This window comes from Octopus sinensis, linkage group LG4 (genome assembly GCF_006345805.1).
Source record: "Octopus sinensis linkage group LG4, ASM634580v1, whole genome shotgun sequence".
NCBI classification, from domain to species: Eukaryota; Metazoa; Mollusca; class Cephalopoda; order Octopoda; family Octopodidae; genus Octopus; species Octopus sinensis.
This window is the reverse complement of record NC_043000.1, coordinates 107,227,006-107,247,678: the sequence shown is the minus strand read 5'-3', so window position 1 is coordinate 107,247,678 and position 20,673 is coordinate 107,227,006. Positions and strand designations below refer to the sequence as shown.

Sequence of the window (20,673 nt, the reverse complement as noted above, 5' to 3'; positions counted from 1 at the left end):
ACCTGAAACTACATGGTTAAGAAGCTAATATCTTAACCACACAGCCATGCTTGTGTCTGTTTTGTGTTTGTATATGTATATTTAAAATCATACATGCACAAGCACACACCCTAGCATACACACAGAGTCCATGCAAATTATTGCTGTATTTATAGTGTTTTTAAATATATTTCATTTATTCTTTTACTTGTTTCAGTCATTTGACTGTGGCCATGCTGGAGTACCACATTTAGTCGAACAAATTGACCCCAGGACTTGTTCTTTGTAAGCCTAGTACTTATTCTATCGGTCTCTTTTGTCAAACCGCTAAGTTACAGGGAAGTAAACACACCAGCATCGGTTGTCAAGTAATGGTGGGGGGACAAACACAGACACAAACAAATACACACACACACACACACACTATATATATATATATATATATATATATACACACACACACATATATATATACGATGGGCTTCTTTCAGTTTCCGTCTGCCAAATCCGCTCACAAGGCTTTGGTCAGCCCGAGGCTATAGTAGAAGACACTTGCCCAAAGTGCCATGCAATGGAACTAAACCCGGAACCATGTGGTTGGTAAGCAAGCTACTTACCACACAGCCACTCCTACACCTAACTTTTATCTTTTCTATGAGCTCAATCCAATTTAAATAATTACTGATGTCTGCTAAAATCTATAGATTTAATTTACAGTATAAAATTCAATATGTGTATGTGTATAGACATATGTAGATATATAGATAGGTATACATACATATACTCAAACAATAAACTTAGCATGATACTAATGTGAAATAACAATGGCTAAGAATTTTTTTTCTTAATATATATTTATTATGTCAATAAAAGGGGTACTGTATAATGAATACCCCCACTTTATTAGCTGCTATCTGGATAGTAAACTATTTCTCAACAAATAAAAACATTTTGAAATTTAAAAAAGAAGAAAGCATTATCAATATTGCAGAAGCAGGTGTAAAGATACTAGCATGTTGTTGGCAGTTTACTTTACTGCATAATAATTTTCTAAAGTGCCATTGGCACTTATTATTTTAAATGCAGTTGTTTCAGAAATTTACTGTATGTGGAAAATATAAACCTTATAATTTAAACCTTTCTTGTCTTTGAGCATGGTAAAATGAGTGTTCTTTATCTACTATAGTCACTTGTGTTCCTTTAACCCTTTAGTGTTCAGATTATTCTATCAAACATAATGCTTATTGATTCCCATTGATTTGAATTAATCATGCATTATCTCATATCTTCAAGATCTTGACAGTGTAATTACTTAATGTAGAATAACATTGTAGGGTAGGTGTGAGAGCCTGGATCTGGTCAGTTTGAACATAAAACAGATTAACTATTTTGGCCGGATATGGCCGGTTTAAATACTAAAGGGTTAAAGGTTGATAAAATAAGTACCAGTCAAGTACTGGGGTCAATGTAATCAACAAGCCCCCAACTCACTGCTCCCCCCACCACCTAAAAAAATTAACTAGCCCCATCCCACTAAGATTTCAGGCCTTGTGCATATAGTAGAAAGGATCATTATTATCATCATTGCCATCACCTTTGCCAGCGCCACCAGCATCACCATCATTATCATCACCACCATCACCATCAACACCATCATCACCACCAGCACCACCAACACCAACACCACCACCACCTTCATCATTATTATCATTGAGTGAGAGAGCAGTGCATGCCATTAAAGTGACACTGGGGTAAAATATATGAAGCCCAGTATACCCATCATGACTACCCATTTGATAAGGGTATACCAGGCACATGCATCACAACTATATGCTCTAATGAATCTGCCGTTTTGCCTTCAAGTATTAGCGAAAATGATTTTGTGCTATTCTGAGTTTTTACGTGGTCAACTTTGCCTTTCAGGGTTGATTAAATAAAGTACCAGTCAAGTACTGGGGTTTTATGGTATTGAGTAACCATCCCTTAAAAATTTCTTGCCTTGTGCCTGAATCAGAAACAATTAATGCAAGAAATATAGATTGTTTTTCTTCAGAAAATTGCATTTCTTTTAATTAAGTTCAGATTCAACATGGCTTTTATATTGAATATTTAACATACAGAAAAGAATTTGTGTTGTTTTTTTTTTCCCCTTTTATTTACATATCTACTAGTTTAATTAAAGTCTAGCTATATATGAATATTAGTAAAGATTAATTTTAGAAAATGCACAATTGATTAATGGTTATAAAATATTTGACTATAGAAATATTTTATTAAAAACTTCAAGACAAATCATTAAATTAAATGTTTGTAATGGTTCATTTTTAGATAGAAGCTGGATAGTTGGCACTTTCATTATTATTATATCAAGGCAGAGTGCTGGCAGAATCGTAAGCATCCCAGACAAAATACTTAGTGCCCCCCCCCCCCCCTTTTGATTTACATTTAAATTTTGACATGGTCAAGTTACCCTTTCATCCTTGATAAAATTAGTACCAGTCAAGCATTGGGGTCAATGTAATCAACAAACCCAAACTCTCCTTGTTGTTGCTGTTGCTGCTGCTGCTGCTTATTATTATTATTATTATTATTATTATTATTTTTATTATTATTATTGTTATTATTATTTATGTTTGTGTTTTGCTTTGCCTTTTACAAGTTGGCTCCAAGTCTCATCCAGAAACCTCAAGAGACAACAAGTTAGAAGTTCATGTTGGTGTTATGCCTAGGGTGCCATATATTTGGTTTTGTATATAGTGTTGTTCTAGAGAATGTTTAAGAAACCATAAGAAAATTATGTGTTTTTAAAATTCGAGATTACAAAGACAGTATTTCACGTAGGATATGGGCAGTTCTTTTGAATTTCTGCCATTTTGGGGTTTCCTGATATCTGAGCTAGGTAGCAATCAGCCCCTTTTGCTATCATTTCTAGGACACCTATGACAACAGGTATTGTTTTAGTCTTCAAGTTCCACATTTTGCTAATTTCTATTTCAAGATCTTTATACTTGCTCAGTTTTTGGTAGGTCTTGACAGATACGTTTATATTGATTGGGACAGTCATATAAATGAGGAGGCATGATTTTTGTGGTGGTTTGTGTTCCCACCAGATTTTATCATGGAGTAAGTCCAGGTTTTTGCAAATTACCCATTGATATTGTGCAGCTCTATCATGCCTGTTGAGATGCTCTGTAGGCACAAGAAAATTGCACATGGAGACAACATGATCAATGGTCTCATTTTGTTGTTGATATACATGACATATTGGGGAGCTGCCGTTCTTTAATATGTTGACCTGGTAATTCCTTGTAGGTCGGCATTGATCTTGGGCTGTTATGATAAACCCTTCTCTTTCTGATTTTAAGCCAGAAGCCATTAGCCATTGATTGGTAAGGGCTTTATCAACATTGGCATTATTTGCTCTCTTTAAGTATTTGCCATTGAGAGGTTTCTCTTGCCATTTATCAGTCAGAATATCTAAAGCAGCAGTTTTCATGCGATTAGCTTTCTTTGTGCTTGTTTCTAGTACAACAAAATCTGGAATTTGTTGTATGCAGAATTCACTTAGATATTCCTTTGCCTGTTTTGTTACTGAGTATGATGCTTTCTTGTTTTCATGTTCTGAGACAAGTTTTAACATCCAGTCCTCAGAGTTTTTCAGGTAGGTGTCTAGGCCAATTGTGGCAATATTATCATCATTTTTATGTTTTCCGTGAATTTTTCACAGGTTCAGCTAGCAGTAGTAGTAGTAGTAGTAGTAGTAGTAGTTGTTGTTATTACTATTATTATTGTTGTTGTTGTTATTGTTATTGTTATTGTATCAGCCTTGCAAGCCAGGATTCACCTTGCCTCTGTAATTTTTGTCAACAAAAACCACAGATAACTTTTACATCCAGCTTTGGAATTTATACCATCTTGGAAAAAGAGTTCTTATCTACCAACTGGTGAGTTTCTTTTTGTGTGTTGTCCTCCAAGTCTTGGGGATATTTCAATTTAATTTTCTTTCTGTTATGGAAATTTTCATTTTCTCTATCCACGGAGGAAAAAAAAATTGATGTGGTGAGGCTGGTATCTGAAAAAGAAGAAAAGTGTGAGGAGTGTCATCAGAATGTAAGTGAACATAATGTGCTATGCTGCCGCATTGGAAAAAAAAAAAAGCAACAGACAAGGCAGTTTTCAACAACAGTGATGTTATAAATATTCACGAAACAATATTTCAACAAATCAACAACAACACCCAATTTGAAGTGAAACAAACAATAAAAAATTTTGAAGCCAATAACCACAACTATGATAAAAAATTATTTTTAACAAATTGAAGTTATTCATGGATCAGATTACAAATGTCGATTTCAATACAGCAAAGATTACCTCTGAGAAAGATACGAGCAACAACAACAACAACAAAAGTAGCAATGACAGAGAACAGACCAACAAGCCAGTACAAAGGCAATGACAAACACCAGTCTTTTTTTCACTAGTGCCACTAAGTTCTCTTTCCAAAGAGTGAACTATAGGCGTAGGAGTGGCTGTGTGGTAAGTAGCTTGCTTACCAACCACATGGTTCTGGGTTCAGTCCCACTGCGTGGCACCTTGGGCAAGTGTCTTCTAGTATAGCCTCAGGCCGACCAAAGCCATGTGAGTGGATTTGGTAGATGGAAACTGAAAGAAGCCAGTCGTATAATGTTTGTATATATATATATGTGTGTGTGTCTGTGTTTGTCCTCCCAACATCGCTTGACAACCGATGCTGGTGTGTTTAAGTCCCCGTAACTTAGCAGATCAGCAAAAGAGACCAATATAATAAGTACTAGGCTTACAACGAATAAGTCCTGGTGTCAGTTTGCTTGACTAAAGGCGGTGTTCCAGCATGGCCACAGTCAAATGACTGAAACAAGTAAAAGAGTCAAGAGTAAAGAGAGTACTCTGAAGAAGAGATGAAGAAGGCCAGATGGCTGGGAGAGTAAGATGAACAAACTGTCAAACTCAACATCCTGATTGACACACCATTCAAAATACCAAACACTGCATAGTGACATACTTACTCTATTGAATTAAAGTTGAGAAGAGTGGAAAGAACCACTGAGGCTCAAGTCCAAAAAGCATTAGGTTCCATCCTAGAAGAAAAATCCAAAGAGGAAGGGTTATGGAACAGTGCAAGTGAGATTTGAAATCAATGGAAATTGTAGCTGTAATACCAGTGCTGGTGGCACGTAAGAGAACCATCCGAACGTGGCTGTTGCTTGCATCGCACCGTCTGGCCTCCGTGCCGGTGGCACGTAAAAAGCACCATCCGATTGTGGCCATTGCCAGCCTCGTCTGGCTCCCATGCCGGTGGAACGTAAAAAGCACCATCCGATTGTGGCCGTTTGCCAGCCTCGTCTGGCTCCCATGCCGGTGGAACGTAAAAAGCACCCACTACAGTCACGGAGTGGTTGGTGTTAGGAAGGGCATCCAGCTGTAGAAATACTGCCAGATCAGACTGGGCCTGGCGCAGCCTTCTGGCTTCCCAGACCCCAGTTGAACCGTCCAACCCATGCTAGCATGGAAAACGGACATTAAACAATGATGATGATGATGAAGAGGCAAAATCTCACTTTCAAAAACACTTGAAAAATGAGGATCTCTTGTTAGTCTCTTACTTCTGTGGCCAGAGACTAGTCAAGAATGCAAGTCTCACGGATGCCATCAGAGATAGCAATTCGTAGGTTAACTGCTGCTGTCATGGTAGACAATGAGGGAAACACAAAAATCTTTGAAGTCTACCAGACCATAAAAGAGAACTGGTTGGGGATGGAGATAGAACTCCTCATCCAAAACAGTTAAAAAATGTAGATGCCATCCCAGATCAGTTAGATTTCTCAGGTAGCATCATTCTATCCATTAGAGTGGAAGGGAGGAAGGCCAAGTGTTGCATCTTCGTTTTGACTGCACACTTAAGAGCCTTTCGTCTAACATTGAAGGAGAAAGAGAAGAGACTCTTTCTTCCTTCTCCTAGCATCAAGGAACCCACCAGTAATGGTTCCTTCCACTCTTCTCAACTTTAATTCAATAGAGTAGTATGTCACTATGCAGCATTTTTCATTTTTTTCATTCATTCATTTACTTGTTTCAGTCATTTGACTGTGGCCATGCTGGAGCACCGCTTTTAGTTGAGCAAATCGACCCCAGGACTTATTCTTTGTAAGCCTAGTACTTATTCTATCGGTTTCTTTTGCCGAACTGCTAAGTTACGGGGACGTAAACACACCAGTACGATGTTGGGGGACAAACACAGACACACAAACATACACACACACACATACATATATATATAATATATATATATATATATATAATATATATATATATATATATATATATATATATATATATATATATATATACATATATATATACATATACATATACATATATATGACGGGCTTCTTTCCGTTTCCATTTACCAAATTCACTCACAAGGCTTTGGTCGGCCCGAAACTATAGTATAAGACACTTGCCCAAGGTACCACTCAGTGGGACTGAACCCGGAACCATGTGGTTGGTAAGCAAGCTACTTACCACACAGCCACTCCTGTGCCTATGGCCAATCCTGTGCCTATGGTATTTTGAAAGGTGAATTATCCAAACCCCAAAGAATTCCTCTTGACACATGACTATGATGCTCCCCCACTGCTTCTGCTCATGATCAGAGATGCAGATATCGTCAACCACCAAGGGTCATGCTGAACTGGTTCCGGTCAGACAACTGACAAACAAATCTGTAGTATTGAGTAGAATATTTGCTGTAGCCCATCTTTTATACCAAGACAAAACAATTTACATAACACTTTCAATCACTTAAGATCAGAAGCTATGATGGCCACTGCCTGACACTACATCAGGGCATTTATTGTTGTTGTTGTTGTTGTTCTGTTGTTACTGTTGTTGTTGTTGCTGTTGCTGCTGGTGTTACTGTTGCTGCTGCTGCTGTTGTTATTGTTATTATTTATTATTATTATTATTATTATTATTATTTTTTTTTTTAATTATTATCATTTTTATTATTATTTTTGATTATTATTATTATTATTATTATTATTATTATTAAAAGTTAAAAAAAAACTTTATTTATCTTGCTTAACTCTTTAGCATTTAAACTGGCCATATCAGGCCCAAATATTCTGTCTATTTTATTCTTAAACTAGCCACATCCAGTCTCTCACACCTACCTATAATGTCATTCAAAAAATAAACAATCACATTATTGAAATGTCTTAAAGCAACGATTTGATGCATTATGAATTAAAAACAACATGAATGAATTAGCAATACAATTGACAGAGTAATCTGAATGCTAAAAGCTTAACACTACAACATCATTGGTGAACGTTACCAAGTGTCAGCTGTCCACAGCCCTTGGACTAAGATAACATTCTTCATTATGATTTCAAGAAACCTGCAGAGAATCCTTGCAGTTGCAAGCAACTCTTTATCTGTAGATGCTCTATCTTCACATTGGCTCCTATCTTTGGAATCCAGTTAATGATTTTGGTACTTATAGTAAACAAAGACCCGACAGCAGGAAGGGTAACACACACTTTCACCAATGGCTGCAGTCTTTTTATTTCCCACTTCAAATCATCATATCTGATCTACTTCTCTGTTATCACCAGTGCCTGCAATATCTATGATTGAATAGTTTCTTTTTTTCGCTTCAGTCAGAATCACTATATCCAGCTTTTGATATCCAATTTCATGATTATATTGGATCTTTAAGTCCCACAGCATTTTTATCTTGTCATACTTGATTACTCTTTCACGAGTTTACCCTTACTGTGCCTTTGATCTATCCAATTCATACTTGCTTCAGCTCCCAGTGAATCATTCTTGCAACATTATTGTGTCTTCTTTCATATATTTTTTGAGCCAGCTGTATGCATTTATTCACAATATGGCATACAGTTTCACCTTTATCATTGCCCATCCTGCACTTATCACTGTTGGATTGTCAATCCTACATTTGGTGTTATCTGTTCTAAATGCTTGTTCCTGCTCAACACAGATAAGCACTTCTGTCTTTGGCTTCAAATCACTCTTCCATAACCAGTACCACCTTCCATCAGCATCCATCTGTATTATCACCCTTGCAAACTGCTCAGGCATCTTTCTCTTATTCATTTTCTTCCATCTTCCTTACTCTTCATTTTTTCTTCTTTTTTTTTCTTTGTATTGTCATCTTTCCACACAAGTATCTCTCTTGACTATACCAGGTATTCTTACCTGAACCAGCAATGATTCTAAAAGTACTCTTGATATTTTTTTTTTTCTGAGAAGAGCACCTTTCTTTCTAAGGTACACCTGATATTTTCTTCTGAGCATATACCTTTAAGTCTGTTGATTTTCCTTTTTGTCAGGAATATTACTCCACAATGCCAAACAGTGGAACCAAATCAGAAACCACATGATTATAAAGTAAACTTCTTAACCTCACAACAACTTTGCTTGCATAATGTGACCAAAACAATTTTTTTTTTCCAGTAAAATTGGAAGAAATACTGGATAACTGCTGGAATGTTCCTATTGATGTAAGTATCTGGATTAAAACTATCAGCCTTCTGTTTTGTTTACCTTAAACCAGCTTACGAAAAAAAAAAAGAAAAATAATAAAATGTTGATTCATGTTTAGAGAAGAACATAACATGTATTAAAAGATAAGGTAATTAAGTGCATTTCCAACTTCAGTTTCTTTTATCTCTCATCATCATTATCATCACTACCACCACCACCACCACCACCACCACCACCACCACCACCACTGCTGTCATTGCTACTTAATGTCTATGTTCTATACCAGTATGGATTGGGCAGTTTGACAGTATCCAAGTTGGTGGGCTGTATTGTACTCAGTTGTATATTTTTGGCATGGTTTCTATAGACAGATACCCTTTTTCAATGCCAACGACTTAACAAAGTATACTGGGTATCTTTTCTGTGGAACTAGTACTAATGTGATCAATAAATAACTCACAAGTTTCTCTCTCTCTCTTTCTCTTTCTTCCTAATATATATATATATATAATATATATTATATATATATATACACACATACACACTTGCATATATTTATACATACTCACACAAATATGCATACATACTTTCACACACACATATGCACACGTGCATGCAAAAATCAAATGATGTTGACTAGATGAGAAAGAAATGCTCAATACATGTTGTAGAGTTAGAGTACATGGTTTTGCTATCTTCAGGTGAATTCTCACCTAATGATCACAGTGGCATGAAACTCAAGTTGCAAGATTCACATGCTTGAAAATTGCTGAAGCATAAGATTTGTCTTGCGTGATAAGGATTCAGTTTCAATGAATTACATTAAATACATGTGTGTGCATGCGTGCATGCATGCAATGGCATATGCGAACGCATGGTTGCACTCCAGCATAACCACACTTGCATGACCTAAATATATATGTATACACATATATAAATATAATATATATATGTATATGTATATATATATATATGTGTGTGTGTGTGTATATATATATATATATATATATATATATATATATATATATATATATATATATATATATAGGCTATGCATACTTAAGCTAGTAACCTGCCTCACTCTTGATTCCGAATTCCTTTTGCTAAGTCTGTCCGTAAACGAAGTGATCCCAAGATAAGAAATCTTTGAACTTTAATTCATCCGTATCTCTATTTATTATTATTATTTATTAATTATTATTATTCTGATCCCCCTAGTCGCCACTCTGTTTACTATTTCAGCCTCGCCTCGTTTTTGCATATTCTGTATAATTCACTAGTTATCGTTATAGATATTTAAGATCTATCTCCCTTACAGGGCTGATTAGAAATTGGCTGCCGGTTCTTCGCGGGGTTTCTCTCCCCCTCTTTTTACATTGTCTGTCTGGACTCCTCTTCCTACTCCTCGACATGGCTATGCATACTTAAGCTAGTAACCTGCCTCACTCTTGATTCCGAATTCCTTTTGCCAAGTCTGTCCGTAAACGAAGTGATCCCAAGATAAGAAATCTTTGAACTTTAATTCATCCGTATCTCTATTATTATTATTATTTATTAATTATTATTATTCTGATCCCCCTAGTCGCCACTCTGTTTACTATTTCAGCCTCGCCTCGTTTTTGCATATTCTGTATAATTCACTAGTTATCGTTATAGATATTTAAGATCTATCTCCCTTACAGGGCTGATTAGAAATTGGCTGCCGGTTCTTCGCGGGGTTTCTCTCCCCCTCTTTTTACATTGTCTGTCTGGACTCCTCTTCCTACTCCTCGACATGGCTATGCATACTTAAGCTAGTAACCTGCCTCACTCTTGATTCCGAATTCTTTTGCCAAGTCTGTCCGTAAACGAAGTGATCCCAAGATAAGAAATCTTTGAACTTTAATTCATCCGTATCTCTATTTATTATTATTATTTATAATTATTATTATTCTGATCCCCCTAGTCGCCACTCTGTTTACTATTTCAGCCTCGCCTCGTTTTTGCATATTCTGTATAATTCACTAGTTATCGTTATAGATATTTAAGATCTATCTCCCTTACAGGGCTGATTAGAAATTGGCTGCCGGTTCTTCGCAGCGCGCCCGCCCTACCCACCCCCACCACCAATACCGGATATCTCTATTTTGCTCCAACTATACCGGATGTCGTTTCTCCCACCATTATAGGTGTCTACTCTTTGAACCCCTCTCTTCAATACGCTATTTCACATGCATTACCCCTCTCTCGATATCCTACGTTCTACTTGCCTAGAACCTGTCCTCTGAACCACCCCTCCCACTGGTGCTCCCCTATATTTCTGCATCCCCCCACCACCATTATAGGTGTCTACTCTTTGAACCCCCCTCTTCAATACGCTATTTCACCATGCATTACCCCTCTCTCGATATCCTACGTTCTACTTGCCTAGAACCTGTCCTCTGAACCACCCCTCCCACTGGTGCTCCCCTATATTTCTGCATCCCCCCACCACCATTATAGGTGTCTACTCTTTGAACCCCCCTCTTCAATACGCTATTTCACCATGCATTACCCCTCTCTCGATATCCTATGTTCTACTTGCCTAGAACCTGTCCTCTGAACCACCCCTCCCACTGGTGCTCCCCTATATTTCTGCACCCCCCCCCCACCACCATTATAGGTGTCTACTCTTTGAACCCCCCTCTTCAATACGCTATTTCACCATGCATTACCCCTCTCTCGATATCCTACGTTCTACTTGCATATTACCTGTCCTCTGAACCACCCCTCCCACTGGTGCTCCCCTATATTTCTGCACCCCCCCCATAAAAAAAGCACCATCCGAACGTGGCCGATGCCAGACCCCTCTGGCACCTGTGCAGGTGGCACGTAAAAAACACCCACTACACTCGCGGAGTGGTTGGCGTTAGGAAGGGCATCCAGCTGTAGAAACACTGCCAGACTAGACTGGAGCCTGGGGCAGTCCCGAGCTCTCCAGACCCCGGTCGAAACCGTCCAACCCGTGCTAGCGCGGAAAACGGACGTTAAACGATGATGATGATGATGATGATGATGATAGCATGTGAGTGTCTACATATTACAATTTTTTTTCATATTCTTATATTTTCAGGAAAACCAAGAACTCGGCAATTTGGAATTACAGAATCTCATAACCAAACTAAGAGAATATTTACCCAAAAATGACTTGTTACACAAACCTACTCTGGTGAGCACAGGCCATAGGTTTTGTTTACCTTCTCTGTTTTATGTACTAATTTTACTTGCTTCTCTTGTTTTCTATTGGGAATGAAAACAGTCAATGCAGGCCTTGCCAGTACTGGTGCCACCTGAAAAGCACTCAGTCCACTCTGTAAAGTGGTTGGTATTAGGAAATCCATCAAACTGTAAAATCTATGCCTAAGCAGACCTCACCAATGCTGGTGCTACATAGAAAGTAGCCAGTTCAAATCTGTAAAGTGGTTGGCATTAGAAAATTCATCCAGCTGCAAAAACCATTCCTAAGCAGACCTTGCCAGTGCTGGTGCCACATAGAAAGTACCCAGTCCAATCTGTAAAGTGGTTGGTGTTAGGCCTGCCATAAGAACCATGCCAAAACAGACAGTGGTGTTTGGTGCAGTCCTTTGCCTTGCCAGCTCCTGTCAAGTCATCCAACCAAAGCCAGTATGGAAAATAAATGTTCAATGATAATGAATGCAGCCGTGGTTGTGTGATTAAGAAGTTCACTTCCTAATCATGTGGTTTTGGATTCAGTCCCACTGCACAACACCTCGGACAAATGTTTAAATATTTAAAAATATAAAAATTTATAAATATAAATTTTAATAATTTAAATTTTATACTTTATATATATATTGTATATTATATTAATTATATTTATTTTTTGTTTTTTATATTTTGGTTTATGTCTATCACTGTTTGAGTTGCCTAATAGTGGTTTTATCTCTAATTTAATTTATATTTATACTGTGAAATTTGATTTAGTCCTAAATCTAATCCCTGGTGGCACATAAAAAGCACCATCCGAATCGTGGCCGAAGCCAGTGCTGCCTCAACTGGCTTCTGTGCAGGTGGCACGTAAAATGCACCAATCCGACTGTGGCCGATGCCAGCCTCGCCTAGCACCAGTGCAGGTGGCACGTAAAAAGCACCCACTACACTCACGGAGTGGTTAGCGTTAGGAAGGGCATCCAGCTGTAGAAACATTGCCAGATAAGACCGGAGCCTGGTGCAGCCTTCTGGCTTCCCAGATCCCCGGTCGAACCGTCCAACCCATGCTAGCATGGAGAACGGACGTTAAACGATGATTATGATGATGATGATGATGATATACAGATATATGACGACATATGGCCTAGTTTATATATATATATATATATATATATATACAGATATATGATGACATATGGCCTAGCTTATTTATTACGTGTGTGTATGTATATATATATATCATCATCATCATCCTCATTTAACGTCCGCTTTCCATGCTAGCATGGGTTGGACGGTTCAACTGGAGTCTGGGGAGCCCGAAGGCTGCACCAGGCCAGTCAGATCTGGCAGTGTTTCTACAGCTGGATGCCCTTCCTAACGCCAACCACTCCGAGAGTGTAGTGGGTGATTTTATGTGCCACCGACACAGGTGCCAGACGAGGCTGGTGAACGGCCACGCTCGGATGGTGTTTTTTTTTATGTGCCACCGACACAGGTGCCAGACGAGGCTGGCAGACGGCCACGCTCGGATGGTGTTTTTATGTGCCACCGACACAAGTGCCAGATGAGGCTGGCGAACGGCCACGATCGGATGGCGTTTGTTACGTGCCCGGATGGTGTTTGTTATATATATATATATATATATATATATATATAGATGAGAGAGAGAGAGAGAAAGAGAGGGTCTTTCAGTTCCTGTTTACCAAATCCACACACAAAACTTGGGTTTTCTAGGGATTGTAGTGAAAATATATGTATATAAATAAATAAATACAAGGAAACAAAATTTTTAAAATTATCATATTTTCATTGAAGAATTTGTTAATTACTAACGCATTGGATTATTATTTATTAATTACAGGAAGATGTTGTAATTGCTACTGCAAACTATGCACTGGAACTTGATATGATGATACAAAAGGATAACGATAAAACTTCATGTAATGGCGAAACACGTTCTTCTTGTCAAAAGAACTGTAAGTTATTATTTTGTTTGTAATCAATCTGCCTCAGGAAAACTTATTGTCTATGGCTTAAGAGGAATGTAATAATGGTCCTTGGGTTCTTCATAGAAGCCATTTCATACCTTTGGAGTTTGAGGTAGATGTGAGTGGGATGAAATTTTGTACATAATCTGGGAGGTAAGACAATTATTTATTTCTTTATTGCTCATGGGGGGCTAAACATAGAGGGGACAAACAAAAGACAGACAAAAGGATTAAGTCGATTACATCGACCCCAGTGCGTAACTGGTACTTATTTAATTGACCCCGAAAGGATGAAAAGCAAAGTCAACCTCAGTGGAATTTGAACTCAGAACATAATGGCAAACAAAATACTGCGAAGCATTTTGCCCAGCATGCTAGTGATTCTGCCAGCTTGCCTGGGAGGTAAGACAATTATTGTTGGATAATACAGAAGAGAGATGTGTTTGTCAGGTGGATCTCATGGAGAGGATATTCAGTAAATTTAGATAAGAGATAAAACTGTAAGAGCAAGTGATTTTTCTATAAATGCTGTTTTTAATACAATTTATAAAGAGGCAATAAAAACCTAAATTATATGAAATAATATAATAACATGAAAAAAGCCTTAAGACCCAAATATTAATTTAAGGTTTGAATTTGTCAAATTAAAGATCTGTTCTTATTCTCATCACAGGTATCTTACCTCCATATAAACAGACTTATGCACTTGTGATTTATTCTTGGTACTAGAATGGCTCTTATATTCAAAATAAGATCCTCCAAGACATATAGTCACTTAATACATGAGTTTGCCAAAAGCTATCTAGGAGTATTTTATATCTGCACAAAAAATCTTATGTCAGTGGAACTTGAAACAAAAAAAGCAAGGAAGTGTTTAGAACCAAGTATTCTAATTAAAGAGTTTGTGATCTAGCAGAAAATAGACATGTTGTCTTTTCCCCATTGTCAGCATGATCTAGCCCATGTTTACTGACTTTGAACTAGTCCACATGCAATCAAGGGATTCTAATGTATAAAATGATTTTTTCTGCCTTTTCCATAGGGGAAGCTTGACTTTTGTCTCGTCTCATCTTTTGTGTTAATTTTTGCAGTACGAGCATTTTTCCAGGTACCAAGTCTTGTTCTCACTATTTAGGAATTATTCTCCTAGAACCAACTGCTGTCAAGATATTGATTTAAAATTTTGGTACAAGGTCACCAATTTCAGTGAGTGGGGAGTAAGTCAATTATATCAACCACAGTATTCAGCTGGTCCTTATTTTATTGGCCCCAAAAGGATGAAAGGCAAAGTCAACCTCAGCAGAATTTGCATGCAGAATGCTATTAAGCATTTCACATGGTGTGCTAACAATTTGCCAGCTTGCCTCCTTAAAACTACTACCAAGATATTGAGCGAAATTATTACTTTCTCTAGTTATTTATTCAATTCTATCTATCTACTAGCTAATATCTGCAAGGTTCCAGCAGCATCTCACACACTGAATTAAATTATGAAAGCAATAACTTATCAAATTTTCAATGTAAAAGGCTGCTGGGTATTACTTGTGGTTTGAGTTCAGTTAGTCAGTTGTAATTTTCAATCTCAAATAGGGGTGTACCACATTTAATATCATTTTGTATTGGAAATCTTGCTGGTTAATTCATTAAGTGAAAATATTCATTTCTCTTTCTGATAAATCACAAACAGATTAATTTTTGTCTAAGGAAGGAGTGCAGTTTATTGAGTTGATTCTAATAATGCTTTCTACTATAGGCTCAAGGTCTGATATTTGGGAGACGGGACTAGTCAATTATATCAGCTCCAGTACACAACTGCTATTTATTTCATTGATCCTAAAAGGATGAAAGGCTGAGTTTACCTCAGTGGAATTTGAATTGAGAATGTAAGACAGATGAAATGCAACTAAGTATTTTGTCCAGCATGCTAATGATTCTGCCAACTTGCCACATTATATTAGTTAATTATGAGTTAATTATAATTAATAATTAATCCCAGTATGCTTCTGATATATCTCTCATTAACCATGAGAAAAGGTTTAAACCAATCTACACAGTATTTAGCATTGGAAATACAAAATTTTACTTACATAATAAACTACTGAATATTTTAAGTCTCATCTCTTCTCTGGAAGTAAAATAATATATCATATTCGCTCAGATATATTCTTCCTTAGAGAAAATTGCAGGTGTGCATGCATGCACACATGTACACACTCGCATGTGCATTATTTCATGAATTTTTTTTTCTTTGACATAAAATATTTTGTACATTTTTTTTTTTTGCTATTCTTTTATTCTCTTTTGTATGTTATGTTTTACTGTTTTAGGTTCAAGCAATATTAAGCGACCCCAAAATGGTTTCATTAGATTTTCTGTGGAGAAAAGAGCTGAAGTTGCTGCCAAGAATCCTCACCTTGATAACAGGAATATCTCATGTGTCTTGGGATCTCAGTGGAAACTTTTATCTAAAGAAAATAGGGAACATTACCAGTAAGTTAAATAATTTCATTATTTTAACTCTTTACATGCCAACCTGCCTGTAACCACCTCTAGTTCTGTGATACGAAATCTTCTGTTTTTGAGCATTCCTTTTTAAAGTTTAACCATCCATCATAATTTTAGCAGATAATATTTCCATATATCTGTTGTTATTAAAACGAGTCCTGAATATGTTCTGGGTATTGTGTATCCTCTGCTTATGCTAAAAGCTTTCCATTTACAAAATACGGTGCCTTCCACTGTATTTTGTTTGTGCCACATTCCAGTTTAATAACAAAAGTTTATCATCATCATCATCATCACTTAAAGTCTGCTTTCCATGCTAGCATGGGATGGACAGTTTGACAGGAACTGGCAAGCCAGAGGACTGTACCAAGCTCCACTGTTTTTTTTTACATGGTTTTTACAGCTGGATGCTCTTCCAGAGTGGACTGAATGCTTTACATGTGACACTAGTACTGATGAGGTTGGTTTAGGCATTATTGTTTACAACTAGATGCTTTTTCTAAAGTCACCCATTTCACAGAGTGGACTGGGTGTTTTACACATGACACCAGCACTGGCAAGATCTGTTTAGACATGGTTTTTATGACTGGATGCTCTTTCTAAAGCCAGCCATTTCACAGGGCAGTCTGGGTACTTTTCATGTGGCACTAACACTAGCAAAGCCTGTTTTTGCTTGGTTTTTACAGCTGGATATTTTCATAAATTCTTCCAAAGATTTTAATCCCCTTCAAAATTGATTAAAACACACAGAAACAGTCATAAAAGAGTTACAATAAATTTTCTTGTATATGAAAAACCTATTCATCATTGACCACCCTTAACCGTTACTCTTCATTTATTATATTTGTTCCCTGAGTCATGCCCTGTCTCTAACCATCCTTCACTCTTATAAACTCTTGCAATCTCTATCCATTCATATTCCTGTTCTCTACATACTTCTTTTCACTTTCTTGTACCTTCGGAGTCCATCCTGACACCTTTATCATCTCTTATTTTATCTGTGTTTCCAGTTCCACCTGAGTTATTCCCATCCACTCTTCTATAATGTGAGTAGCTATGTCGTTCTTCTACAGCAAAAGTCCCTTTTGTGTTCAGGTCCCTTTTTTCATAATATAGCTTTTCATATGTTTACATAAAGCTGCTTCTTTCTTTACTCATTCAGTCTTGTAGTTTTCAACAGTATATCCCTATTGAGTAAGATATACAGATAGCTTTTTTGAACTAATATTGCTTCTGTTGCTAATAATGAAGTTTTACTCTGCCCACCAGCCATTTGTAACATCAGTGACTTGTTAATTACTGTTTTTCTATATCATTAGAGATGAAATTTGTTCAAGCATGTGGTCATGGAGAATAATTGCTACCAGTGATGTGCAAATGCACAGAATCCCAGTTTAGCTGTTCCATTGCCACTGCTCAACTATTTTCATCCGCTACTGACACATTTCCATGCTATTTAGCACTTTGTGTCTATACAAGATGTTTTCTTGATGAATAGTGTAGTGTTGTGGCTTTCTTACATTATATTCAAGTTAATAAGATATATAAATTGTTAATCTGAACTGCTTCTGTCACTAATAACAAAGTAATATATTCATCTAACTTATGCTAGCATGATAAAATGGACATAATAACAAATGAAGTGAGAGAGGAAGAAGAGGAAGTGAGGGAAGAGAGGGAGGGAGAGGAAGCAGAGGAGAGAGAGAGAGATGTTAGTAATGAGCTGAAAGGAGTGTTCAACATCAGATAGGAGGATAATGAAATCTTTAATGAAATTGACATCAAATTTCTAGTACCACTGGTTTCATGCTTACAGGTTGACCAGCAATTATCAACTAGAAGCTCAGTTGAAATTTCAAATTTTGTATTTTTAGTTGATATTTGCTGACTAACCCATGTACATGAAAGTATTGGTATTAGAAATTTAATATACACATGCATATATATGAATGAATAATATGTTTAATGGCATATATAATATGAATCAGAACTGAAATAAATTTATCCTTAGCTGTGATAGAAATTTTAAAGAATATAATTCTATATCCTTCTATGCTTTTGATGTGCTGAAGAGAAAAGCTGGGTGACTCCTAACAGGCTGTTTTGTACTTTGTTGCTTACTTTTCAGATGAGAAATACCAGATTTCATTGTCCAATTGAAAGCATATAATATTCCTCTGCTCTATGATGCAATTAGAAATTAATTTATTACTGTAATGATTAGCTTAATTTGCATATTTGCACCTTAGCTGGTTCATAATTAGTTAAACAATATACATGTTATGTGCAATAGTGTAAATCAGAATGACTGAAATATATTTAAGTATTAGAAAGCCTTAGGTGTGATAGGAAATTATAAAAATGTAAACATTCCTTTGCTTTTGACGTGTGGTAAAAAGAAGTCTGATGAAGACATTCACAGCAAACCTTTTTGCAGTTTGTTGATTACTTTTCAGAGGAAATGTACTTGAGCCAAAACTATAGAATGCTATTAAATGTGAGACTCCTCTACAGTACAAAACTGTTACAAGTATTTACAGTGCCCTCCCCACTGCCCTGGGGGTGGGGGCAAAAATTAGTGGCCGTTTCCCATTTGAAACTTCTTTTATCTTTTACTTGTTTCAGTTATTGGACTTTGGCCATGCTGGGGCACTGCCTGGAATGATTTTAGTCAAACAAATTGACTCTAGCACTTAAGTTTTTAAATCTGGTACTTATTATATTGATCACCTTTTGTTGAACTGCTAAGTTATGGTGATGTAAACTGATGAACGCTTGTTAAATGGGGTTGTGTGTTTGATGAAAGAACATGCATGTACACGTGTGTGCATACACATAGATGTGTGCATGTACACCACACACACAGGATGGGCTGCTACACAATTTTCATCTACCAGATTCATTCAGAAGGCATTGGTTGACCTGGAAGTGCTGCATAATGGGACTGAACCAGAAACCATGTGGTTGTAAAGCAAGCTTCTTAACTAACCACACGGTAGACTATAGGGAATTCTCAAAAATTTTGATGAAGGAATATAATATAATTATCTTGTTGACTGAGCAAAATTATCGTAAACTTGTTTGGAATCAGATGACAGTTGAGACAAAAATTTGAATAAAGTATGTTGAAATGGAAGAAAATAATTAGAAAACTGAATTTGAATAAGACATTGAATTATGGGTAATCATTTTCAAAGTTCTTGTAAATAAATATTTTGAATTATTATTGAATGTAATGATACTTATGATTCAAGAAATAGCAAGATACATGAATTAATGTCAACAAAGATAAAATGATCCCTATCTTTCAGTTGACAAAATTCAAGATATGCCAAAATTCTAGGAATAAAAATCTACAATGATTATCTTCACAAAAGATAAAAAATTCAAGACTATTGGTTGGCAACTAAATTTTTGGTTTTACAGTTTGCATCTGAGACTAGGTGATAGTAATAATTAATTTATATAAATTTATGTAAATGTTTGTTTTTTTCCCCTCTGATTCCATTTGATACTGTGTTATTTTGATAACACTAATGTATCAAACGGGACTGCCAAAAGAAAGATATGAAAAATCTAGTTGAAGCAGACCTTGTCATTCTATATTGTATAGATATTCTGTCTTTTCTTGAACAACACTGTGAGAAAAACTGATAGAGGCTTTATTCTTTTCCAACGTGGAATTCAATAAATGTCTTCTAGGTGTTATTCAATCAGGCTTCTACAAATAAAATTACATAGAATTTTTTGAAATTATTTTATGCCACAAAACTTCCAAAAATGTTAATCAATATATTAAATAAAACATTACTTTTCTTTTTCTCTATCACTGTCTCTCCCCCTCCTCCTCTCTATATATGCATAATGTATTTATGTATTCAAGATCCACAATTCCAATATGTGTGTGTGTGTATCTCTCTCTCTCTCTCTCTCTATATATATATATATATATATATATATATGTATGTATATGTGTGTGTGTGTGTGTATATATATATATATATATTTATGTTGCAAGTATTTAACTCATGGCATTATGTTATACAATAATTGTGCATTGCCTAATATATAGAACTAAGTAAGAAAGGAATAGAGACAGACAGACACATACACACACACACACACACACACACACACACACACACACACACACACACACACACACACACTCTGTCTGTCTGTCTGTCTCTCTCTGTGAAAGCATGAAAGATGACAGTTACAAATTTCACTAGCATGCCTTTTGTGATAGAATGTGTCTATTTGTATATCAAACTGCATAAAATATACATAAACATGTGTGTGTGTGTGTGTATGTGTGTGTGTACATATATATATTACAAAGAAGGCAGTCAGAATTTTGGATAATTCTTTATTAGTGCTTTTTTTTTGTTTGAATTCTTCAAGAAAAATTAAACCAAAATTGGTTCATTGTTTCTTGAAGAATTTGGTTAAACAGATGAAA

General features: G+C 36.3%; 1 protein-coding gene across 2 annotated transcripts in view; it reads left to right on the top strand.

Moving 5' to 3' along the window:
* Positions 1-20,673, top strand: part of LOC118763066 (putative uncharacterized protein DDB_G0267840) — a 45,998-nt gene that overhangs the window by 2,084 nt on the left and 23,241 nt on the right. For both annotated transcript variants that reach the window (XM_036502307.1, XM_036502308.1), the window contains exons 2-5: positions 8,500-8,546; positions 11,621-11,716; positions 13,580-13,694; positions 16,034-16,196. In XM_036502307.1, coding sequence (XP_036358200.1) covers positions 8,500-8,546; positions 11,621-11,716; positions 13,580-13,694; positions 16,034-16,196 — 421 coding nt within the window. The remainder of the gene's footprint in view (positions 1-8,499; positions 8,547-11,620; positions 11,717-13,579; positions 13,695-16,033; positions 16,197-20,673) is intronic.